Here is a 26,450-nt window from a genome sequence, read left to right as displayed (position 1 = left end):
ATCCTGTTAGGCGCAATAATCATTTCCATATTACATTTTAATGCCCAAAAAACCTGACTACGTGTTTTCCATCTTCTGATTTTATTATATTAAAATTGGAAGGAAAAATGTAATAACCTATTTTGGGCTCGGGTTCTGATAACTATTGTGTGAGCCATTTACTTACTCTTCTCTAACACTCATTGCTATTACCTGCTGCTGTCTTTTACTTATTTGTTTCCCTCTGTCACATGGATGTTTTATACTCGTTCAGAATCTTTTACCTCTTGCATTAGTTACTTTAGCCGCAGTTTTACGGAGTGCCAGACGTCTTGTGGCTTGCACCCTGAGCCAGCTGGGCCAAGACGTCACATGCAGGACTATTATCACCCCATAAATCTATGCAGATCTCAATAAACTTCTCTTTCAGTCTATTCAATTGTGCTAACACTGATGTGGACTGCCATTAAATTTTAAGGAAGACCAAAAAAAAAGGGGGCCAGGTCACATTTAATTTAGACTCAGGCATGTGCACTGTGCCACACACACACACAACTATAATCTTGAAAATGATCAAAAGAGTGTGTGTGGAGCACCATGGCTGCTTACAAATACCCAGAGAATAACAGTGTTATTTTAATAAAGTTAGAATTAGTGGCTTATTTCTAGGCAGAAATCTAAGTAATTTTTGAATGGAGTGATTTTATATCCTCGAGCTGCAGCTTTCAGGTAAAAAAAAAAAGCTGCAATTGATTACATTACCAGTCTCCCTTCCCCCTTTGTAAGCGATTCAGTGAGACTGAGTATATTAATATTGACTGCCAATATGCCTTCGAGGCTCTCATATTGGACAAGATGATTGAAAGGGCAGAGAAAGCAATTTATTCACCACTAAATTTATCTTTAATGGGAGTAATTGTGTTGCCTCAACAACACATAAAACAGAAAAAGCCCTTAAAAAGGGAAACGTCATGGTGTCAATAAAATATTGAAATGATTACTGAGGTTGTTGTTAAACAGTGAATAACACTATCCAGATGTTTTTTTAAAAATAAATATCTATTGAGCAAGTAAATTCAACATACATTAAACATTCAGACTCGTTTTCATGAACATTACAATTGTGGATGAAACCCTGGAGTTGTTAGGAGCTCAGATATTTTCATAGGCACAAAGGTAAAGGTTAACAAAGACATAAAGTGCAATAACATCCAATATAAAGAACAAACAAGCAATAAAATAAATAACCCACCTACTTATCTCCTACCCTCCCACTTCGCTCCTTCACCTTCGCTCTTCAACTATCACTTTCCAAATGTTGCTTAACTGTCCATGAATGTTTTTGGTTTTTCTCATAACTAGAACATCGATGTAGTTCCATATTAGAAAGTTTGTTGCTATAAATATGCAAGAGTTTTGATAAGTTTTCAGTCAGGTCTTTAGTATTTGCAAAACTAATGTTGATCCAGTTCTACTGAAATTGAAACTATAGCTTTCGGTGTTAGATTATAAGATTGCATTGCTTTACTTTTTTTTAAAATTCAAGTTACATCCATCAACAGTGCACAGTGCCCAGTAGCACAGACTGCAGTAGCAGTTCTGAGTGAAGTATGGCCTGGTGGGTGTGTTGGGTGTAAATCAGGTCAGCCAGGGTTAATCCACATGGATTAGCCACAACATTTAGCAGCAGACGCTCATATCTCCTTCCACTCTCAGAGCGCCATCCTGCTCCCCCATGCCACCATACCCCTGTAAATTTCAGACAGCCCAACAGGAACTTTTTAGGGTTCAGGAGAATAATGGGCTCTGACAGACAAATCCCAGAGTAAAGCTCCTTGTCTGCCCCAGACTCTCTACCAGCTTCACCACATGTAGCCTAGTAGGAAACTACTAAGACTCTGCAAGTCTATCTTTCTCAATTATGCTTAATTATACTGTACCAATCCATGGGCTTACCTAACACAAGGAACTAAACTTTAAGACTAAGAAGAAGTTCTGTAGCTTCATTTACGGCCTTCAATAAATTCCCCCACAGTTAGAACATCACGTGCCTCACTACACGAGCTTCGAGTTTGGCAGCATATTATCTGTGTCACTAGATGAAAACTCCATATGGTCTACATGTTCTTGCTACTGCACACATTTATTAATTATAATGGTGAAGCCAATTGGTAGTTCCTCCAAAGTCTAGTACAAGAAAATAAATCATTCACCACCTACTATAGGCTTATAATATAGGATTTATTTTAATTATTGGTTCTGTAATCTAATCACATGTCTAGTAAAATCCTGTCAAAAGAGAGATTATTTTTCATAAGGTTTTGACTGTGACTTGTGTACATCCTCGATGATCAAGTCGTTATATGAGTGCAGACTTTGACAGTTATAGCTTCTGCAAGAAAAATGTGTATCACAAGAAAAATGTCAGAGCAAAAATAGAACATGAAAAAAACACACCTGATGACACTCATTCTAAATAAAGAGGTCTATTTACATTTCCTGTTATGTTCTTGGAGTGTCCCGCGGTCATCTATCGTATCGATCTTAAAATCTTCAAACTTGAACATGAAGCATTCCCTTCTTGTCTTTCACTATATTGTTGAAATGCTGCCCAGACGTGTGCCTGTTACAGTCCTCAGATCTTCAGACGGGAGCTTTGGATACATTTCATGTTTTGGTTTTCGGAAGACAAACGAAAGTGTTCTTCTTTTGAATTTAAGGGTTCATACGTAAAGATCCATAACTGACTTTTATGCCAGTATGACAGCTGTATTCAATGCACCGAAAGCATCTGTGGTTTGTTATAATATAAAAATAATTGTAGTAATCAATAAAGATAAAATGACCTAAAAGTATTTCTTATTATATTGACATTGTAAATTATTTATTTATTTCTGCTTGTTGTGTTATCATTGAGTGTTATCATTTTAGTGTAAAAAAATGAAAAGCATTTTTTTAAGACTGTTTATTTTTCTGACAGAGTACGACCAGTGAGAATGTCCTCTGTTTACAAGTCAGAACTAAAAAAGAAAAAACATTTCTAGAACAAACTTGTAGAGACACAACTTCTCTTCATGAACTAAACCTCTTATTTCCTTACTTTCTCTCCAGCCTGTTGGTGCTCTGAATCCGAAGCGTGCAGCTTTCTTCAATGAACACTATGAGAATTGGGAAGACGACCAGACACCACCATGTCATTACATCTCCCACTACTCCACAGCAGCTACCACCCTGCACTGGCTTGTCAGAATAGTGAGTGAAATCACTTCTTCAGCTGCCTTCAATGCCATTATTGTGCTGTGTTTCAAATATTCAAATTAGCATCGAACATCTGAATAGGAATGAAGTCAAGCCCACATCCTCAGACGGCTTTTCATTTTTGACTCTGCATTAGTTGATTGTCACTTGTCAGACTTGATGATGCTGTTACTTTGAGGTCTGTCGGCTTCTGCACAGGAAACAGCTCCACATCTCAATTTGATTGGGCCTGAGTTAGACCAATGGCGCTCAGAAAACACATTTCACAGGCCAGTAAACCAGCATATGTGAACTAAATAAAGAGTGGCTGGGTAATGATTTACAGAGGCTGCTGTGACAGGTTTATGTGTTTCAGGCAACCCAGTGAGCGCTGGAGACATGTCCATCAAGGTTACTGAGCACTGTCCTCATTTACTCTGGAAGAGAAGGAGGAAACATGCAAGCTCTGTCCCAATCTGTTTCCCACAAACCAGTCCCTTGTAGACTGCACAGCTTTTTTTGAGTTGGTTTTGATTTTGAAGTCAGCTTCTTAATTTGAGAGTTTTCTCTCGAGCATGTACTGTATTTCTCCTCCTCCCCCATCATTAGTAGAAAGGGGGTGATGAACTAAGGGAGCTCTCTTGACAGCAGTTGGATTGTCCTCTGGGTTTGTTCCCGCAATTCCTTTCTTCCGCTGGTGAGTGATCCATCCGCTCCAACCGGCAATGGTCGCCATCTCAGGCTGAGAAAACCAAATTTTAGCCAATTATCATTATGGCTTGCTCTGCTCAGGAAGAACACTAATTAATTCCCCCCCAGGCTTGGATACATTGAAAGACTGATCTCCACAGAGATCCCCATGTCTGCAGCAGAAAATGACAATGGAAAGTACAGATTATTCAGACTATTCATAGGAATATTAATAAATGGCATGGTAATCCTTTAATTTCAGAAGCGTTATGGAATCGTCGTTATTTTGAGTAGGATTTTTGCAATCAAAAATCAGATAATGAAGCAGGCACTGATGCCTCTAAATCTTTGGCCTTTGTGATGTCTTATTTGCTTTCTCTGCAGGAGCCCTTCACCACCTTTTTCCTCTCCGCCAACAACAAATTTGACCATCCTGAGCGCACGTTTTCAGGCATCGCCCGCTCCTGGAGAAACTGTCAGAGGGACACATCTGAGGTCAAGGTGAGAATCAGTAGAAAAACAAATAGTTCATGTAACTGACAACCGTGCATTTAAATATATGATCATGAACTGTTTTATTCTGTAAACGTGCTTTCAGGATACCTTAGGCTTGTGTTATTTACTTTGGTTAGATGTTTATTGTAAATCTTAAAATATACTCCACACCATATCTTACAGCCAAACATTACAGGCAGTATAACCATATTACCAAGCCTCTAACTCACTAAATCCCCCTCCTCTACCATTAACTTCAACAGTCCTGCAAAAATATATACCATTAATAATAAATGCCTTATTCAAACAGCGACTCACAAAGACACACAGTGTTCAGTTATACCCTTAGCACTTAAAAATGCACGTTATATATTTCATAGAGAAAAACTATCTCATAGGTAGACTGATGTTGTATCTCTGCATGCAAGCACTCATGATTTTGAACAAAGGCTGTGTCTGAGAGAAAGACAAAGCCCTCCCTTTGCAAGTCCACAGAGCAGTTACTGAAAACGCTGAACCCTGCTGATTCGCCTCCATTTTGCCCACTGAGTAACACGCAGCAGGAATATGCACTGACCTCAAAGTGTCATATATTTCTAGCACACCCTGCATCGGGTAGTGTTGCCCCAGGCAATTAATAAAGCATTAATGACAAAAGCTATTTAAAATGTAGTCTTTTATGTACGGACAGGGTTTTTACTCGCCAGGATCTGAGGGAGAGCAGCCAACAATCTATGTGAAGCAGAGGCAGAAAGCAGCCAGCCAGGGAACAGCTGAATAGTCAAACGCCACCCTGTTAACAAATACAGCCTACTTTCAACTACTTGTATGTCTGCATGCATTTGTTTTTACACACATAAGATGGCCACTGATCTATTAAGAGAGGTGGTGTACTGTGCAGGACAATGCTGGATTACTAAAAGTATTTCATTATGTATTAGCAACATTACATATTATGCAAGAGCTTGTTTGGTTTACATGGTACAATATGGGTAAACTATGACACAATGCCACTATAATAACAGATCAGATCATTCATATTTACAGTGGGCTTTTTTTGTAGTTTCCTTTTTCAGTTATTCTCTTTCATAACATTCCTCTCAACCCAGTTTTTAATTTGATTCTATAATTATATAATTTTGAACATAGTATGATTAAGAATGTGGGTTGAACAGCATAAACATATCCTAATGAAAAAAAAGAGAAAATTCAAACATATGTAGGTGTTCATGTGCTAGAATGAAGGCACAGAGACACCACGTAGAGACTGAGACTGAGCGGAGAGTCAGGGGTTAAGGTCAGCTTTGGACCAGTACACCGAGCGAGCCATCATGCCTCTGATTAAAAGCCAGCTTGTTTTTACCAGGGTCTCTCCTTCATTAACCTCGGCCCCCTCCAGCAGTAATGACGACAAGACCGAAGGAGGCTGAACCCCTGATGGGGATGACCTCCTAAAAGAGCAAGTCAAATGGAAACAATCCTGCGCCGACCAAGCCCTCACCTCGTCGACCACCCCATCATTATTGTGCATCTATACCTCCCTTTTATATCTGCGTTCCTACTCACTCATGTAAAGCTGGCAAAGCCACAACTGGCAGACTGAAGCAGACTTTTTGTGAACGTAGTGGGCACACACACACATGTATTCATACACACACACACACACACACACACACACACACACACACACACACACACACAGGAACTGCCACCATGCTGTCTGAAGGAATCCAGCAGCACTCCACCGGTGACAGATTTTGACGAACATGTCATTAAGGTGACACAGTGTAAAGCAATGGAGGCTTGTGTGATTGACTTGTTAGCCCATTACGATGCTGTTGCAGAATTAATGGCTGCCATGGGAGGGTGGCTTGAAAACAGAGCTGGCAGTTTTAACGGCTTGGCTGTGAGTTACGGCAGGAAGTTTACAGACAGAAAAGTGGAGGGAAGTGTGTGTGTGTGTGTGTGAGAGAGAGAGAAAGAGACAGAGGAAAACAGAGAGGAATGTCTACTTCACTCGCTTCCCTGTCGTGTGCTTAGGGTGAAATGTGACCAACAGCAGACTAGCAGTGTTATTGGCCTGTACCGCGTCATGCTAACTTGCTTTCTCAAAACCCAGTGATATATAGGTGCCTAAAAGCTCTGCACGTAATGTATCCCACAGGCAATATAAAAGTCCATATTACCTCTGAATCTGACAAACAGTGCATTCATAAAACAAGCCCAATACAAGGAGTTAAATCTCAGGCTAAGAGGCAGACAGCCACATTTAACCCGTCTAGGTATATGTTTTCTAATGAGGACAGAGCAGAGGATCTGCATTCCTTGTGTGCATATGCTTCATTGTGCAGAGGCTTTGCTCACTCATCCTCTCTTGGCTGCATAATCAGGAAGTTCAGGGTAGGTGCAGCAAAATTGTACTTCACACTTGAGCTATTTAAGCATGCCAATTCTTTTTATTTTTATAATTGAGTACTTTCCATGCAGGCAGCCAATATTGAAGTACTATGAAAGTTATAACTAGACAAAAGTGATCAAATAGCTATTCAGTAGACATTTTCTCATTTCTCTGTCCAATGTTTTTTTTTTTTTTTGCAGAGATCCTTTTTTCCAGAATATTAAAAAAAAAAATGTTCTTGCTTTTAAAAGTTGTATCTACATTTTCGAGTCAGCTGCCAAAGTTTGTTTGCCCAACCTCTGTTTTTGAAAGAACAAACCCAAAACCCAAATAATGAACAGACATGAAGGATTCAAGAGTTTTAAAGCCAAAAAATCTAGGCGTCAAAATGTTGACTGTATGTTTAGCAAGTTATTAAAGTTGATGTTCGAGTTATATAAATGGTAACTTGGTAGGTTAAGGTTTAAAATCATATAATGAGCTTTGGGAAATGCTATGCAGCAATGTAAAGAGTGCATTTGTTACAAAAACAACAGGACGGTCTTTCAGCACAGAGAAATGTCTTGCTTAGCTTTTCTCACACTGGGGTAAATATTTGCCCTCTTCTTGGATGTATGGTCTCACACCAGTCTTTATGTAAGGGGCTCCTTTACAGTGCCGACTTCCTCTCCACTGCGAGGTCCTGACCTCATCACAAGAGCCCAGAGACCAGGCAGAAAAACCCAGCACAGTTCCAGTTTCATTTAACACACCTAACACTTCTGCCTGGAATAACTGGACTAGCACCTCTCACCGCCTTCTCGGGGCCTGCTGTGTAGTTTGTTTGTGTTACCTTTCCCCCTGGACACTCACTTCATTTCTGTGGGATACACAACCTTTTTTTTCTGGTGTTTGTGTTGCTTTGTCCTCACGTTTTATGTCTAGCTTTGTTCTGAATTGTTTGGCGATGATATCGTGAAAACTGTCATATCAGATGCAGTCCTGTCAGTGATTCTGTAAAGCATGGACATCTCTCCTTCTTTCAAACACAGGAACTGATTCCTGAGTTCTACTACCTCCCAGAGATGTTCGTCAACAGTAACGGATACCATCTGGGCATGAGGGAGGACAGGACCATGGTCTGTGATGTGGACCTGCCAGCCTGGGCCAAAAAACCTGAAGACCTTGTCAGGATCAACAGGATGGTAAGCTTTGGGCATTTGTAACAATCTGAAATAATGTACTTATTTTAGCTAGATTAAAGATAGGCAGTTACCCTCCCTTTCTACTAGACCATATGTATGGTAGTCAACAGGCAAGAGCCAAATCATTTTTGATCCTTCTTTAAAATAGTTTCATTTTGATTCCTTGCCATTTAAATTTGCAGCACTGACACAAATATTCAACATTTCTAATAATTATTTAGACAGATAGCAAAAGTATATTAATTATTCTTCCAATTATAGACATATTTCCATCAGCTAATATTAAATGTAACTCTTACACAATTTAGTTATATTATGCAGTGTGCCATACAGTATACTGTACTACACAGGGATGGTGCCATTTTACACAAGTGTTCTATTTTTGTACTTAAACTACCACAACATGTAAATGTTGTAAAGATTATTGTATTGTTTTTTACATTTTGAGTTCCTACTTCCCTGTCAGCAGCAAAGAAATCCATTTCCTGCTCTACCTTGTAACCTTCCCGTGCATCTGAGTCTCCTTGTCTTATTCATGAAGCATCTAATAAAGTGCACCGCTCAATACTCACACTGTACTCCTGACCCCAGTGATGTCACTGAAGGACAGGACTGAGGGCAAGCGTGCCCTATAGTTTTACCCTCTCTAATGCCGGGCCTCATCACTCTGACAGAGTCCTCTCCATCTGTGTGTGCATGTGTGTGAACGCATGTGTGCGTGTGTTGTATACAGACAGTATGTGTGTGTGTGTGTGTGTGTGTGTGTGTGTGTGTGTGTGTGTTTTATACAGACAGTATGTGTATGCGTGTTTTATACAGACAGTGTGTGTGTGTGTTCTATACAGTCTATCAACATGTGGTCCATAAGTCCCAGCAGGTTTTTGAAGGTGTAGCACTGAGGCAGAAATGGAGATCTAACCCGTCTCTTGCTGAAAATGAACTCTGTTCTCTGTTTAATCTGGAATCACTTACTGTAGAAACTCAACATCTCTGCTTCCCACTGAAGCTAATGAAAGAGAAGACTAGTATTTCATACTATAGCTTCATGATTAATGCCCTTGGCATGTGCTTACAACAGTGCTGATGCATTTTGTGCATAAATCCCTCAAATTTCTAACAAAGCTTCATCACACGGTCAGATTTTGAAAGCTGAAAAAGCATCTCTATGGTGACAGAAATGTTGATCATATGCTATTTGAAAAAGTATGTTCAATTACCAGAAATCCAGTACTGTAATATCAGTTTATTGTAGACAACATAACGCTGGCCTACCTGGTCCAGCCGCTTTTAATTTAGCACTAATAAGAGAATTTATTAAGAATGCGGTTTGTATGTCGCTTATATTTATGTTTTGATCAATATCATAAAAGTTAGGTTTACACAAAATTGTCCATTTGACACGAGTAAGAGGATTTCACATTTGACCTGAAACATTCACATCATGTTATGAGAACCTAAGTTTCACATTTGGAGATTATGTGAACCTCAAAATGCATGTCTGACAATAATAAAAGCTTGTTGTATAATATGTGATTAAGATATATTTTAAAAGCTTAATAATTTGGCAAGTGTTGCTCTAATTTCAAAATAAATAAAAGGCCACATGATTTCCAGTTTTACGTATGAATTAAAACAGTCATGCTGTCAGACCAGAAATGTACTTTAAGGGTGAGTTTACTGTCTCAGTTTTGATTTATAAAAATGATCTTCGACATAACTCCACTTTTTAATTTAGGCTTGAAGAGTCCACTTGGACCTATAGGATGTTCAATAATACTCTCAGTAAGAGAGTATCGTGCATGTTATGTATTCTGAGGTAAGGGGCCACAATATTTTTGGACCAGAGGTAAAAAAAAAAAAAAAATGGGAACACACTTGACCTTTTCAGTCAGAGTGACAGAGCTGGGCTGGTCGTATGGAGGTGACCTTTCCAGTACTCTACCAATGCAGCCCGGTCGACCTCCATCAGGCTCGTATACCGGCAGAGCGGGGAGAGAGAGGGGAGAGTTTGGGAGCTGTTAGAGGCATGTCTGCATCTCCAAAACAAGGAGAGAGGATGACAAAAGGATTATAGAGGATATTTTCTTACTGCTGAAGGATACATGTGTGATGTTGCCTTGCATTGTTACATTCACAAACCAGTGTATTCACATGCCCAGAAAATCATAGTCGTCTCCTGCCTCCATTTTTTGTCTTCCTTTTGTTCGGTTCCCGAGCTAGCCCACACTCTTGCTTCCTCTATTATTTCATTTCTGTCAGGGAACCTTTCTTCCTGCCTCCCCCCTCTGTCTTTCTCTTCCTCCTTTTTTTCTTCCCTCCTTCTCCCTCCCTCCCTCCCCTCATCCTCCCACTTCCCATCTTTGCATGTGCCACTTTCAATTGTAGTGATATGCCCTGTGGCAAACTCTGCCTCTGTGTGCTCGAGCAGGCTTTGTTGGTAATGGCTGTTATCCTTGACGCGAGGGGAGGAGTGTAAATTCCTCCAGCAAAGCCTTACACCAGCATGTATGGGAATTATATTGTACTGTATTGTGGAACAATACATCAAACCCCCACTGCATGGCTTCCATAAGTACATTTATAATAATTATCAGCCTCAAATCTTGTCCCATATCGCTAACCAACAAAAAATCAAGTCTGATTTTAGTGATTTATCAATGCTGTTCCCACAGATGGGTTTACAGTAAATTGGATCCCTGTTAGTATTGAACCGGTTTCTTTGTCTCCATGCAGAGGTAGTTGGGTCTGTGTTTTACGTGGACAGAGACATGTTAAAAAGGTGGCTTGTCTGGAGTAAGAAGATTTTAAAAAACACAGTAAAAGATGCATCTGACTTCTTCCATGTTCTTTATTACACTGAACGTGGCTTGTTTTTCCCATAGAGTACTCTTAGTTAGTTTTGTGTTATCTGAAGGGATGTTAAGCCGTGGTAGGTCATTTGTGTAGGCAGTGTTTTGCTGTATGGACTATAATTTGTGTTCTGTCTTCACCCCATGTGCTGCTGGTGTGCCTCTAACCTCTACTTGCCCCATTCTCCTCTGACAGGCCCTGGAAAGCGAGTTTGTGTCATGTCAGCTGCATCAGTGGATTGACCTTATTTTCGGCTACAAGCAGCGGGGCCCGGAGGCGGTGCGTGCCCTCAACGTCTTTCACTACCTGACTTACGAGGGCTCCGCCAAGCTGGACGGTATCACTGACCCTGCGTTAAGAGAGGTAAGGCTCACTCACACATATTGCCATGGAGACAAAGCCCCCCCCCCTCCCCCCTTCTCATATTTAGCATAGACACCACTTCCTGTCTCTATTTGTTCTGCCATGTGCCAATGCTCGCGAGCTTTCATATCACGCAGCTGTCAATCAATTCATGTGTCATGTACATGTAAGCAGTGAGAAAATCATGAAGAGCTGCTTACTCATCAAGATTGTATTTTGATCGTCATTTCTTGATCACCCGAGTTATTAGTTGCCTCTTTCTTGCGTAAACTTTATATTAATATCTGTCCACATTATTCATTGATCCATCCAAACATCATCTTTTGTGCTTTTTTTTTATCCTTAGCACTGAATAGAATGTGAGTTCCTTAATCAGATCAATAAATCTGACTGGACTCTTTGATCAATCAAAAGAGGTCAATCAGTCAATAGATGAAGGAGTGAATCCTCTTGTTCTGAGCTAACTAATTGAATATCTATGAGCTCGCCTGTACTACTCGTGAATAGCTTAATTGCGTAAAGGGGAAAGGGGACCAGAGACTGCAGCAGCTGGCATGCATTGTGGTTCTTTCCAGTGTGAGCTTGTCTCTCCCTGTGATATCCACCATCTGCTGTCTGCAAAACAAGTCATTTATATACTGTCACTTCCAGGAGCGCCTTTATTTATCAAGTGACCACTATGCAAATCACCTGCACAAGATTTGGCTGATCTAATTACACAGCCGTATTGTGAAAGGTTTAGTTTTCATCATTTAGAGAACGTTTGGTGAAGATGATTTTTTTTTTGTCTTGCATTGCATCAGGTTTAGGGATTTTTAATCATTTTTACACCCTGCCTACTGATACCCTGAGAGATGACAGCACTGTTTGTTAGTTTCGGATTAGGAAGCCTGCAACTCAGAATCTCTAATTGTGCCCATTTGATGTAGTTGCGATTGTGACATTTGAACATATTTGTGCTGGAGAGAGGAATAGGTTGTGCTAATTGCAACTGATAGAATGCTGAATATGATGAGCACTAATTAAGACAAGCCTTCACACCTTCAGTCACATTTCTTATTCCTGTTGAATTTTCTCTCAGCGTCTAAAATAAAGGCAATAAAATGTTTCTTAACCCCATTTACCAAAACCTAGCCAGGTTTGAACAGGTCTGTCAAACAGGTAAGTTAAGATAATATCATTTTTTTTCCCTTGCATATACAAGTAGCCAAGAATATATACAGGTGTGAGACAGAATACATTTATATAGATATAGATTGTAGAAAACAAACAAATATAGATAATTTCTCTCCCTGGATCTGATAATAAGCTTACTTTGATTCTCTGATGTGAAGTACTTTAAATCAAGTTTTCTTTATAGTTCCTATGATATGATCTTTTTGAAGGGGATTCTCTTTCTCAAGGTTTTTTTACCTTAAAATAATCCCTACTTCTGTGTACTGCTCCTCTTCCTCTCGCCTCACAGAAGCAGGCTGTGAACTGCCTGACTGAGTCAGAGAGGTGGAACATGGAAAAGTGCCCAATGCATGTCTCGCTAAGACCTGCTGAAATCAACGATTGACTCCGGGGTATTGATTCACCCTGAGCCTGACAGGTGAAACTGCAGATCTGGCATTAGTCACAACAATTAAGGCATTTGAAATGTCAAGAAATTAGAGGTCATGAGAGATAATTTCCGTCAGTGTGTCAGTTTAAAAATGATGACACCTTCTGACATGCTGCTGGGCCTCTTGTTGAGGACACGGTGACAGCTCTACTGGGCACACTGCCGGAACAGCAGTCCTTTCCCCACGACACTCCTCCTGACAGCCTTCTCTTATGGAAAACATGACAGCAACCCCTTGATTCAGACCCTGCAGTGTCACTCAGAAGTAAACAGACAAATTATTCATCAGTGGGACTCTATTCCTCCTCGGCTGCCACAGCCCCTCCCGCCCCTTCTTAGTTGACAAAGACAACAAAGTGTGCCGTGGCTAGCCGATGAAGTGCTTTGAAGCAGCTGACTTACTTTAAATTGACTTCACCTTGATTTTGTCATAGTGATGTCACCCAAGTGTTTAAATGTTTGACCCCAATGATAAGAAACTCCCTTCATGTATTACAGATCATATAGGATTCAGTGTTCACTGTCTTTGATGATATCTATAAGAGGCATTAGAGACAATCACCTACTGGTGGACATGTTGTTTGAAACATCTCCCACATACAGTAGTGCACATGTCTACGTATAAGCTGTCACTCAAGAAACACCCGGAGGGTCATTCTTTGTTAATACTTAAGGATTAGTCCAAATAAGCTTACCTTGAACAAGTGTACGTTGGTATGTTAAGAATGGGCAGCAGTGTCTTCACAATGCAGTAATAACACAACAACTACGTTAATTATTTGTTTATCGTTTCACAGGCCTTCGTGGTTTTTGTGATGATGAAGCAATGTGTTTCTGTAATCTACCAAACTTGTCAAAAGGTGAGAGGTTTACAGCTCCATATTTGTAATTGCCACGGCTGATCTCAGGTGTCGTGACTCAGCATGATCCCACGCTGCTTAGCGGGTCACTGCAAGGCCGAGTTTGTGTTCTGACTGACAGAGCTGTTGTGTTGCTGCATTGCATGAGTGCACCAGAGGATGCTGTTGGGAGATCAGAGTCACTACTTTGGGACCAGCTAGCAGATAGAGAGAGAAAGGTGCAGCCATTACAGATGCAAACAAAGTCAGAAAGACAGACCGACAAGCAGACACGGTGTGTTATGATGGATGTTAGGTGCTCACCCAAGCAAGGTGGTTGTTGCTGGGAGGGGAGATCATCCAGATGGCTTCGGCAATAAGTGTCACTTATCAGCCAAAAAGCAGAGCCTGTAGTGACTTAAACTAATGAACTGCCTGTTAAGTGCTCTCCATCTCAGACTGAGATAGAGATAAGTTTCTGACATTCCTCAGAGAGGATTAGTGTTAAAGCACCTGAGAGATATTGACATGTTTTGATCATCTAGTGGAGCAACATGTTCTTGAGTTAACCTTTAAGTAAGACCCCTCCCTTTAACACACACAAAAACATAGACCCATAAACAATCCTCCTCATTGTACTCTTTAATTAATGTTAAGAGTCTTGATTATCTAAAACTTCCAAATAAGGACATACAGCATTCAAGTTTGGCTGGTAATAGAATTATCTCAAGAAATATGGTGATGTTTTCCACATGGCCCTCTCAGTCTTTCTGATCTCTGTATCGAATTTCCTAACTCTGACAGACATTGTGACCCTCACCCCAAACCTAACCTTAAATAGCCATAATGTCAGCTGCTTATTACTTGACGGAGTGCATTCTAAAGAAACCCTCACTAACACTTAATGGTTGCCAAATGTGCTCACCAACTCACATGAAACTTCCACTGCTGTGCAACAGCGCTCAGCAGTGTGGACAGGGCCTTTTTGGTTCTGTGGAAAATCGGAAGTGACCAGGGGGCGTTTGGGGCGACTGTGTAGCTTGCAGGTGGCCTGTCCTAATTCAGTATCACCTCCAAATGTCCCGCGCCACATCTCCCTCTGTGGCATGTGCTACCCAATAGGTCCGTTTGATAGTGAGTGGTGTGTACAGGCGGAGGAAAATGAGGGCTAGTCACCCAGGCAGTCAGAAGGGCAGGCGAAAGGCTGAGCGATGTATGTTCCATTGTGCACAGTGGCATTGACGGACGTCTACAAGCTCCCCTCTGATGGTGGAAGTGGCTCCAGTCACATCAATCACACGCACAGTGGAGTGCCCCACTTTCAGTCAAGCTCAGCAGCTCCTTCAGCTTGTTTTTTTTCCTCACTCACTGGAAGGCAAAGGAAACTTTTGTCTATTTTAAAAGCAGTTGTTTTCTAATTATAGTAAAAATAGTCCTCTGTTGTTATGTTGTTTTGATCCTCTGCTCAGGGTGCAACCTGTTCGGTTCTTAGTCTTTTCTTTAGTCACTAACATCCAGACTCCCAGTTCCAAGCCCATAAATCATCCATCATTAAAGTACCTACTACACAAATCACCCTGGTCTGCTTGTGTGATTTTGTGCCTCTGTTTGATACAAATGTGTGTGTATGGACATGTTTTTTCCCCTTTGTTTCAAGCACAATAACATCTAAAAGCAGGCCGGCCTGCTGCAGTCCTAGCTGAGTGTCACTCCAGGTTAACGTTTATGCAGTGGGGGCCCCTACGCCTGGAAATGGGAATGGTTAACTGAAGCATGTTAATAGGAAAAGGCTTGTCTCTTCCATACTAACACTTGGATGACTCTGCAGGCTGAGGGGGGAAGGGGGAGCACCCAGGCGGATTGGGAGTGCTCCCCTTTCCCTTTACCTCCCCCCTTCCTCAGAGGCACGGCTGAGTTAGGATTTGCTTGCATTGTCAAGTAACGCATTGACCCATCACTTTGATGCATATTGATTGTGACAGGCGCTCTCTCTCTCCCCTTCTCTGCTCTCTCTCTCCCTCCCGCAGGCCACAGAGGCACAGATCCAGAGCTTTGGACAGACGCCATCTCAGTTGCTTATTGAGCCACATCCTCCACGCAGCTCCGCCATGCACCTGGTGAGAGCAATGAGCATGCTGGGAAATATCTCTGCACCTCTGGTGGTGTTGGTTTGTGATAGAGGATGTGTGGACCTTTGTGAGCCTGGATGGTGTGTGTTAGCGTGTTTTTATTTGTAGCTACATACAGGATCGAGATAGATGTCAATGATTTCTCATGGATGCATATTTTCCTCAAAACACTCACATAAAACATATACATTTTAGATGTGTCACCTCATATAGGTCGCAGACCCGCAGTATAACACATGTACAGGACCAAGTGTGTGCTGTATTTTACAGCTCTAGCTCCCTGCTTGCAATGTGAGGTAAAGGGAAGAGTGCTCCCTACTGGCCCAGTAGTTTGGCTCTTTTTTTTTTTTTTCTGTAAGCCGTCTTCACTGTCTAATCCATGCAAAAGCCTAGCCCTCATTATCCCCACATGGCTCCCTCTGTTTCTCTCTCCCTACAAGAAACTTTGTCAGGCAGAAGCCTTTGAGACCTTTTAGTTCAATTTTAACTTCTATTACAGATGTGAATGTTTTCATCCACTTCTGTCCTCTTCTGTCAAAATCTTCTAAATTTCGGGGAGCTACAGCTACTTACAAACTCACAGTATTGTCAGGAACACAATCTCCTTCATTGCTGCTTTTAAGCTGAATTCTACTGAGGAAAAATAAGCACATATTTTAGAAGCCACATAATCTATTTGAATAGTTCTTCTTTTTAGACTGAAGTGAATCTTTCTGATACATGTATATCTCTTTTGTACCATCTCGTGTACAGCCTTCTTCATCCCAGTTTTCCATGTCTTACCCTCGTCTGACCGATCCCTCGTCTGACTGCACTCTCCTGAGGGAGCAGTGCATGAAGCACTCCTCTGTGTCTGAACCTACTTTTTCCTCCAACCTCCACACTAATTGCCTGTTTCCATTCTTTTTCCCATCCTATCATACCTTCATCTTCTCCATCCCCTTCCTTCTTTTCCCTTCCTCTTCCTGGTCCTTAATCCTTGTACTCGTCCTCTCGTACCATCATAACCTCCACTGTCACACTGTCTTTTCCCTCTTCTACTCAATAGTGTTTCCTTCCACAGAGTCCGCTCATGTTCAAGGACCAGATGCAGCAAGATGTCATCATGGTGTTGAAGTTCCCGTCCAATTCCCCAGTAACACATGTGGCCGCAAACACCCTACCCCATCTTACCATGCCTGCTGTGGTCACGGTCACCTGCAGCCGTCTATTTGCCGTCAACCGATGGCACAACACCGTTGGTGAGTGCAGCTCAGCTCACATGGTGGGTGATGTGTTCAAACATACACATGTGATACCTACCACAGCAGTTTCCCTGTAAAATCACTTCATCACCATCACATACAAACCTGCCCACTGCTCATGATAGAGCTGCAGCCAGCTGGCTATGTGAGAGGCTAGCACCTCCAAGATAAGCTGACCATGAGTGTTTCCACATGTTCCTTTCAGACATGTGTGAACAACATTACCCACAGAGCCCCTCCCCGAGAATCAAACTCACCTCAGGGTCAGAGGGCCAAAGTAATGGTTACTATGAAATTAGGCTGCAACTGCGCCACATTCTCCTCACACGTCCCCATCTGTCACCGTAGAAACACGACAAGCTCAGGACCAAAGAGTCCGCACTGTGTGGCTGCTCCGGCTGCTCCCACACTAATGAACACAGCTGCAGCACCTTTGCCATCCTGTCAGAGAGGAGGGAAATGTGGTTTGGTTTTTCGGAGTAATGATGATAATAAGGCCTCCATATTTTCAGGCATGTTGCTGTTTTTAAACTAGATCTGGATACAGTTTGCATGGACAAACGTCTCATTCAGTTTGACACCCTAAATAAAGGAGAACAACATGACGGATGAAAATCTTTCTGATGGACCTCCACTTTTTCCATCTCCTGGAAAAGACAATAATTAGCTTTGACTCTGAAAGAGAAAGAATAATATGTAGAGATCAGAAATAAACCTCAGTGATTAATTTCCTTGTTTTCCTGCCTCAATGCAGGTCTAAGAGGAGCGCCTGGCTATTCTTTGGAGCAGGCTCATCACCTCCCTATAGAGATGGATTCTCTTGTTGGTGAGTAAACACCCTTTTTCTGATCAGCATCAAAGTAAAAAAAAAAAGGTTAACTTTATTTGTTTTAGCTGTAACTGTCTTGATATCTTGTTTCTTACAGCTCAGGTATTGGCACCTGTTCTGTTTTTACTTTTTTTCCCCCCTCACAGCCAACAGTACTGGAAGCAACAAGCGTCAGATCACAGACCTAGTGGACCAGAGCATCCAAATCACCTCACACTGTTTTGTGGTGACAGCTGACAACCGCTACATACTGGTGTGTGGCTTCTGGGACAAGAGCTTCCGTGTGTACTCCTCCGAGACAGGTAGGTTGCAATGTAAACTCTATTTCCTATAGAGGTGTGCGCTGATGTGTGGAGGACTGAACGCTATGATGGGTGTAATACAGTATTGTCGCTGCTGTCTCCTGACAAGTCTTGTAGAAAACGACTGTCAGTACTGTAATACAGTGGAACTCCCTGATTAAAAATAAAATTACAGATTTGTTTAACTGATTGCCCATGAATTGATAATAAATCAGTAAAATGATGTCAGCAAACTTTCTTTTTAATTATCTACATGATTATAATAGCACTCTTACAATGCCCAAACAGCTCCCGGGTGAATGAGACGATGTTTCATTAGAGGATATAAATAATTACAATACAATAGTGTGTTTTGTTTAATGTGTCTGCTTGTTGATACAAAAATAAAACACAATACTCCCTAACTACAGCCAGTGGGGCTTAGACAACACAGCTGGCAGGAGTTTTGCCATGTTGCATTTCAGGAACTTCTGACTAGCAATTTTTGTTAACACTAAAAACGTGTTTGTACAAATTTTCTCTAGGCAAGCTGACCCAGATAGTTTTTGGCCACTGGGATGTGGTGACATGTCTGGCCAGATCAGAGTCTTACATTGGAGGAGACTGCTACATCGTCTCAGGGTCCAGGGATGCAACTCTGCTGCTGTGGTATTGGAGTGGACGGCACCATATTATCGGCGACAACCCAAATAACAGTAAGCAAAAAATATACATAGACACCAAGAGTATGCTGTGACATCCAACTTTAGACTAAGTTACAGGATTATTTTTTACATAGTTTCCCTCTTTAATAGCATATAAAGGTACATGAACTGCTTTTGAAAAGTTACACAGGAATCAAGAGTCTTTGATCAAAGCTGGCAAAAAGGCTAGACTTCATTGTGTAGAGAGACTGAGAGGATAATGTATCTGAACTGGGTGTGTGATATATTATTGTGTTTGATTGCATTGAGCAGTGCTGCTTTCAAGTAGAGGACTCCAGATGTCTTGGCATTCAAAATGGGAGACCCCGTTGTGTGATTTCCTCTGCTCAGTTCATTTAGTTGCTCATTCTCACTGATTGTGTGTGTTTGACCATTCATCAGAAGATGTTGCAGGACTGTGAAAGCGAGTAGCGCCATATATGGTGTGGAATTAAAACTGAAGATGAATAATGGAGTGTGTTTGTATTTTTTCATTCTGTGTGTGTGTGTGTGTGTGTGTATGGTTGTTAGAAGATCTTGTGTTTCCCATTGTTACAGATTCTAGGAGCTTTGGAGTGGTTGTGAGTGTTCTCTAATTAACTTCACTGAGGCTCGGACAGTTAATTAAGAATTTCAGCTTGGCTGCCTCCAATTAGCAAGGGGCAATAGCACTTGTGTTACTGCAGCAGGAAAACAGTATTCCCCTGATATTCACCCCACTAGTGCTTACAATGCGTCTTCAATGGACAAAAGGGAAGGAAACAAAAGACAGGATGCGCAATCAAATAACTTCTTACATTTTTATCAATATCTCACAATGTCAAAAACAATGTGGAGGAAGCAGACCTAAGACATGGAGAAGAGGTGTGAAAACGTAGAGTGTGTTCATCATGCAGTAGAAAACCAATTAGCTAAAAAACTTGACGTGATGTGTTTTTGACACGGTTCTTAACAATCCTCTTCAGCCAGCTAATATCAGCCATGTTTAAACACAGAGGTAAGGGTGCTCAAGAATAAACTTCTACTACATTTTTATATTTTTACACTTGAAATACCATGTCATCTGTTACCTATTCATCAAAAGATGTTCTCATTCTTGTTATATTATCCAAAACGCTCAATGAACGTGGTGTAAATATGTAGCAGCTATATCACTGCTCCCTCATCGGACATATGTGGCGTGTAGATGAAATAGATTTCTCTCGCACCCCAAAAGGCTGCATGTGTCTTATATGTGTAATAATTAAAATAACTTCCAGCTCAATCATGGCCCTGCCTCTCAGACTTGCTCCATCACACCGATACAAGGGGATATTTGCACCGGGTAATTGTGGTGCCTGACTTCGTCTCGTCCCAAGGGCTAGGAGGAGAGGGGGGGTGTGCAGTGCAAGCTGATTGAATCTTTTGTAGGGAAGGTGAGCTGCACACAGTCCCTTTTCCCCCCTGGAGGCTTTTCTGACACTTGTCCTATTCAGCCCCCCTCAGCAGCGGGTGCTGGGACTGACAGCGCTGCTCAGGTCCTGGTCTCTGAGGGACTGTGCTGCATCGATCACAGTCCAGCTCACTGACTGGGTTCTCACAGCTGCAGAGGCGATATGCCCGAGCTGGAACAGGAGATGATGGGAGAGGAGGAGAAGGAGGAGGAGAGAGGTCTGACACATGTCCACATCATCTATCAGGGCTTTACTGTCATCTAGGTGGATGGAGAAACTTTCACTGAATTGGATGAACTTTTGAGTCGTGTGTCAACACCCAACAGACACATACTGTAATATTCAGTAGCTTTAGTTTGACAGGAGTTTTCCATCACTAGTGGGGGAAATTATATTAATATTTCTACATCAATTGATTAAAAATCCATTTTGCAGTTAGATATTTAAATAACATTGTGGTACATTGTTTTTTTTAGTAGCTTTTCATGTGACTTTTCTAGTTTGTCAAATACAGATAACGTCCACTGGTGAAAGTCCTTTACAAATGAATTCTATGTGTCGGACACGGCAGCATTTGGGGACTTGAGGATTTGCTCAGTATGTCAGATTTCAGAAGGAGTGCTGCAGTCATACTTCTCCTCCTACACCGTGCTGGCAGTACTCGAGGTCAGCTCCAGGTGCCGCGGAACTCCCCTCACTAACCTCTCCCCCGGTCATCATCAATCATGTGACACACAGAATGAAATCAACTGGCTGTGCTGCCATCAGTGGGCATCCCTCCATTTACATGACAATTCAAAGGGACCTCCCTGCTAGCAGATGTGTGTCACGCTCACTATGCTTGTGTTTGTATGATATTATTGCCTGATGACGGTGTGGTATGTAGACGATTGCACAGATTCGCATCAACCTGTAAAATTAAAGTCAATTTAAATTACTGGGCAATATGTTCACATCTAGCTATTATGTTTTTAGTTTCAGACAATACTTTAAATCAGTTGAATGAAGTCATTTTTTATGATCCTTTAGGTGACTACCCTGCACCTCGAGCAGTTCTGACAGGCCATGACCAGGAAGTTGTGTGTGTGTCGGTCTGTGCAGAACTGGGTCTGGTCATCAGCGGAGCCAAAGGTCAGTGTACTTTTTGATCTCCCTTGAATTTATTGTTGTCAGAGAGAAAAAAAGGAAGTCAGGGACCAGGGGTCCTCAGTCTATTACAAACCCCCATATGAAGTTAATCATTTCATTAGGTTTTACAACTAAAGAACCACATGTCTCACAGAGAGCTTTGGGACCATGAATCTGTCTCTGGGCATGCTGTCAAAATAACAGTTTGTTCACAATTAGGTTAGTGAGTGACTGTGTGTGTTTTTCTTTTTCGTTTGGCAGTGGGTCCATGTCTGGTCCACACCATCACTGGTGACCTGCTGCGGGCTCTGGAGGGGCCAGACCACTTCCAGTGTCCACGGTTCATCTCAGTGTCCAGCGAGGGCCACTGCATCATCTACTACGAGAGGGGCTGCTTCTGCAACTTCAGCATTAATGGAAAAATGCTGGCACAGATGGAGATCAATGATTCCACCAGGGTAAGATTACTTTTTGACACCAGTGTTCTACAGGAGCATTAATATATGGCAGCTGAGAATCAGAGTTGCCCGACAAGTTGCCTTTTGAAATGTGAATCCTTTAATTGTGATGGTATTAATAAAAATATATTTTGAATGTACCAAGGAACTAAGGGTGCATGTCACTCTCCACTATCATACATGTTGGTGGATATAAGACAGCTAGTACTATTGACCTTGTTTTTTGTTTTTCTTTTCCCACTGTAGGCTATTCTTTTGAGCAGTGACGGCCACAACTTGGTCACCGGTGGGGATAACGGTGTGGTGGAGGTGTGGCAGGCCTGTGACTTCAAACAGCTCTACGTCTACCCTGGTTGTGACGCTGGTATCCGAGCAATGGACCTTTCTCACGATCAAAGGTCAGAGCAGGCCGCTTGCTTCAGCAATGTTAAAGCCACAGAGAGCAGTGATGATTTCTCTCAACAAGCAGTCTTAATAAATGGTGAATAAATAATTGTCATAATCAGGTATATTATCTGATTTAATTAAATCATCTGATGATATGGACATCATACCTTTTTGATTTAACACAATTGCTTTACACTAACTACCAAGGCAATGCAGATAAATAGATGGTAAAAACTATTTTTTAGACCCTGGAGTAGAAAAGGAACTACAAGTTATATCCAGCTGGTACAATTAAGTATATAATAACAAGAGTGTGCAATGTTGGCTTTACCTTGCTTTTTCCCCCACAATTCCTCTGTGGGTTTGTGTGTTTTCTTGCATTGTCTGTGTGCATGCGTAGGCTTGCATAGTGAGTCACTTTATGTTGCATGCAAACACAAATGTTCCCTCAGACTCAGTACTGTCCTCTGCGTTTAGGCTGTGGTAAAAAGCCTCGTGTATCCTGTGTTGCATGGTTGTCACAAAGCATTTAGGTAAGGGGACGTCCACCATCCTTCATTAAATCAAAATCTACAGTTGCCATAGAGACAAACATTGCCGTGTATCTCTTGTGTATTCATTTATTTTGTGGAAATTGACACAAGGGTGCACACATGATTACTGCAATGGTCAGTCGGCAGGTCAGCATCTTGTTTTTGTTTAAAGTTTGACATCTGCATGATTCGTCAGGAGTCATAATTTGTGCCTAGCCAGCGGCGCTGACCGCTATTGCTCGCTTGGGGCCGATAAGCCTGACGTCATCATGTGACCCTGGCAGTCAAAAGAGGTTAGAGAGTCTGATCATTCCGGCTGCCCCTTCACAGCCCAAGGCCAAATCCTCCTCAGCAGTCCAACCCAAAAAAAAGAAACAAGAATCTTAAGAACATTTATGCTGCAAAACTGCAGAAAGTGTTAAGGTCAGCACAGGATGGTCAGAAATGTGTCAACTGATGACCGATTAGTATAAATTAAATTTCACAATGTTAATCACATTAGCCACTAAAAGTACACCGAGTGGAAGTACTAGATGCTGTTTTTAACATTTCTTTCAACACCACTTAAAGAGGACATATTAAACCCCTTTTCCACCTTTTCAAACAGTCTCCTGTGGTCTAAATGAAACATCTGCGCTGTGCTTTGGTCAAAATATAACATGAATCAAGCACCAGAGGAGGTTTGTGACCCTGTATAAACCAGCTCTCTCAGAGCGCTCTGTTTTGGTGTGTAAATGTAATGAGCCCTCCCGCTGAGTTTTCCCGGTAGACATCACTCCTTCGCTAGCGAGAATAAAAATGGCGGACCTGCACAAAAGTTTTGCTCTTGGCTGGGGATGGAGTCCATTGGGGGAGATACCAGGGGAGGGGAGGGTTTTATTTATTTATTTATTTTTTACAAGAATCCCACTGTGACATCACAAGGAGAGCAAATTAGAAACGGAGCATTTTTCTCTGTTTTGTAGGACTTATGCAGACCACAAACAAAGGACTGGATGGGTTTATTTCACATGTCGTGGGTCGGTATACACTCAGGTTACCCAAATATATGTTCAAAAACACTGTAAAAGGGGATTTTTCATATGTTCCCTTTAACAAATCATTTTAATGAAATATTTGAAGAACCCCTTGGTTCAGTTACAGTCCTCCTGAGTAAGTTGACATCAGGGAACACAAGTGAGCCCTGCTCCACAGCTTCATCTACAGAGGGGCATTCTGGTGCCGCTCTGTTCATTGTGCTTCAGTATTTAAGCCCTTGGGGTGTAGCAGTATAAGACGACCCTGTGAAATCAGCTGCTTTTCCTACATACCAGTTGGCCATGCAGAAGAGCAAAGAGGTTGCAAAAAGACAGTGGGGCTCAGTGCTCTACTCCCATTGTCAGAGGAACCCAGTAATTTACTGTTACAGTCGCTGATGACCCCGTAAGCTAGTTTCATTCACTGCTGTAGACTTTTTAACAAACCGCTCATATTCATGGAAATAATCTTTAACAACGAACACATTTAAGAACTTCTTGGTTTCTTGCTCATGAAAGTACACCTTTAAAATACATATCATTTAACCAGTATGGAGATTAAATGTCTAGTTTTAGTTTGTGTTTTTTTTTTACTTTTTCAGATTGCACTTACATTCACTTCTGATCTCTTAAATTGTAATTTGGTCTCACTCTTACATCATCTTGCTGCCCTTCAGGACTTTAATCACAGGCATGGTGTCTGGCAGTATCGTGGCTTTTAACATCGATTTCAACCGATGGCACTACGAGCATCAAAACAGGTACTAAAGAGAGAGAGAGGAATTACACAGCAGGAGCACGTGTGCTGGACGAAACACCCAAAGACCAACAACCAAGCTTTGTAGCAGAACATCAACATGGAGCTTGATAGAGATCATGTGGGTCCAAGACCATCAGCATTGTGATGCTAATAAAGAACAAAGTGTGCCAACATGTGTTCATCCGTTGGAGTTATTACTAATCATCTGTGGCTGAACAATCGGGACACGTTTTCTGTCTGTTTTCTTGTCTTACTTGAACACCAGCTGATGCAAAGAGAGACTGAGATACATTTTAGTTATTAAAACAAACTTAATGTAAGCTTTTAAGTTCCTGTTTGAAACTGTGAAAAGAAAAATAATTCTCTTTAAGGAACATTTATACAACATTTGTATGGCAGATACATATGTCACTTGGAACACTTTTCTAAAGAAAAAAAAACTACTTGTAAATATTAACAGTGTAAAGTGATTCTACCCTGGAAAGGCTTTGACTAAGATCTAAATGCGTTTAGATTAGCCACTATGTTACCAACATTTCCATCATGAAAGCCATGTATACAATGTTTCAGATGTCTTCATTGCACTTCAGATATTAGTTGGTTAGCGATACATGTGTGTGGCCATTGTTTTCTCATGGTTATGACTAGTGATCAGTGTATCTGTAAGTGAAAAGACTAAATGTCTCTTTGTTGTGTTTGTCTTTATGGAGGAAATGTCTAATTCAGTGTGAGCTTAGTCTGTTGTGAAATCTTTGTTCTTGATCATGATGTCAGCTAGAAGATAACGGTTGCATTTCTAAATAAAGAACTTTTCTTTTTATTCATCTGCTAAGAAATTTAAAAAATCTCACTGTGATAACTTTAAACTGTTGAGGTGGGATTTTGAGCAGGAATTATCAACATTTTGTCTCATGTTATTTTTTCTTTAAAAAATGTATCCAGAGGCGTAAATCACCAGATTTTCAGATATTCGTGGTAAAGCTTCAAGACATTTGTTAAGATTGTTATTTGAAGGATTTTCAGCAATTGTCGGCCAAGCAAACATCAGTATTCTTTTTGCATCACATTTTGTTTTACTTTGCCTGTTGATGCACCAAATGTTTGCTATCCCATGTTGGATCTGTGAATTTGTGATCAGCGGTTCATGCTTGAACACCATGCACTGGTAAGCAATATTAAAACTTAGTTTCTGTGAAGGTTGATAGAACGTCTTTCAGCTGTGTGACAAAAGTAATGTCATGAGCAGTGAGGTCATTCTAAAATGACTAAGGTTTATTTTTGTTGTTATGAATGCTAATTGTGTCTTCTTTTAATTTCCGGGGGAAAATAGGTCTGCTGCTGTGAACTGAAAATGTCTAATGAACAAAAATATGCAAATAGACTTTGTGTAAACAATCTCATTTTCTTGCGGTGGTACAAGACACTGCCTACCCGAAGCTGAACTCTTGCATGTTAAAGCTACTGAAGGCGTTGGGTTTGCTTTGCGTAACTGTGAAATAATTTTTCATTACTGTGAATTTTAATATCTTGAAAGAAATTAATAAATAATTTTTTCAATGATTTAGTCTAAAAAAAAAAAAAAAATCCCTTTTTTCTTTTTATATTTTACGATCTGTTATAATTTACATATTAAGGTTGTATTGCAAATACAAATACATTTTTGCATAAGTTTCTGAAAGATGTCCTAAGCTTATTAGGTTATAAAAATATGTGAGTACTGTAAATTCAGCTACTTTAAAAAAAATGTTTTTTTAAACTGTCAAAATAAACAAATGTGAGGAGCTACTTTGCTGAGATTTGAACTCGTTTGTGTGAAGTGCCTCCAAAACATTCATGCATGTATTGATGCAATCCCCTAATAAAATATTTACAACCCAAACGCAGTACGTTCATACTATGAAAGTGAC

At 41.0% G+C, this 26,450-nt stretch overlaps 1 protein-coding gene across 1 annotated transcript in view; it reads left to right on the top strand.

Annotated features, from left to right (window-relative positions):
* Positions 1-24,714, top strand: part of nbeab (neurobeachin b) — a 112,050-nt gene extending 87,336 nt beyond the window's left edge. The window contains exons 28-40 of the mRNA XM_061047003.1: positions 3,091-3,231; positions 4,291-4,407; positions 7,831-7,983; positions 11,029-11,196; positions 15,669-15,758; positions 16,819-17,011; positions 17,769-17,840; positions 17,990-18,145; positions 18,670-18,840; positions 21,291-21,392; positions 21,651-21,847; positions 22,094-22,245; positions 24,461-24,714. Coding sequence (XP_060902986.1) covers positions 3,091-3,231; positions 4,291-4,407; positions 7,831-7,983; positions 11,029-11,196; positions 15,669-15,758; positions 16,819-17,011; positions 17,769-17,840; positions 17,990-18,145; positions 18,670-18,840; positions 21,291-21,392; positions 21,651-21,847; positions 22,094-22,245; positions 24,461-24,551 — 1,803 coding nt within the window. The 3' untranslated portion in view covers positions 24,552-24,714. The remainder of the gene's footprint in view (positions 1-3,090; positions 3,232-4,290; positions 4,408-7,830; positions 7,984-11,028; positions 11,197-15,668; positions 15,759-16,818; positions 17,012-17,768; positions 17,841-17,989; positions 18,146-18,669; positions 18,841-21,290; positions 21,393-21,650; positions 21,848-22,093; positions 22,246-24,460) is intronic.
* Positions 24,715-26,450: the final 1,736 nt, after the last annotated feature.

The sequence above is a fragment of the Labrus mixtus genome, chromosome 9 (genome assembly GCF_963584025.1).
Source record: "Labrus mixtus chromosome 9, fLabMix1.1, whole genome shotgun sequence".
NCBI classification, from domain to species: domain Eukaryota; kingdom Metazoa; phylum Chordata; class Actinopteri; order Labriformes; family Labridae; genus Labrus; species Labrus mixtus.
This window is presented reverse-complemented; position numbering and strand designations above follow the sequence as displayed.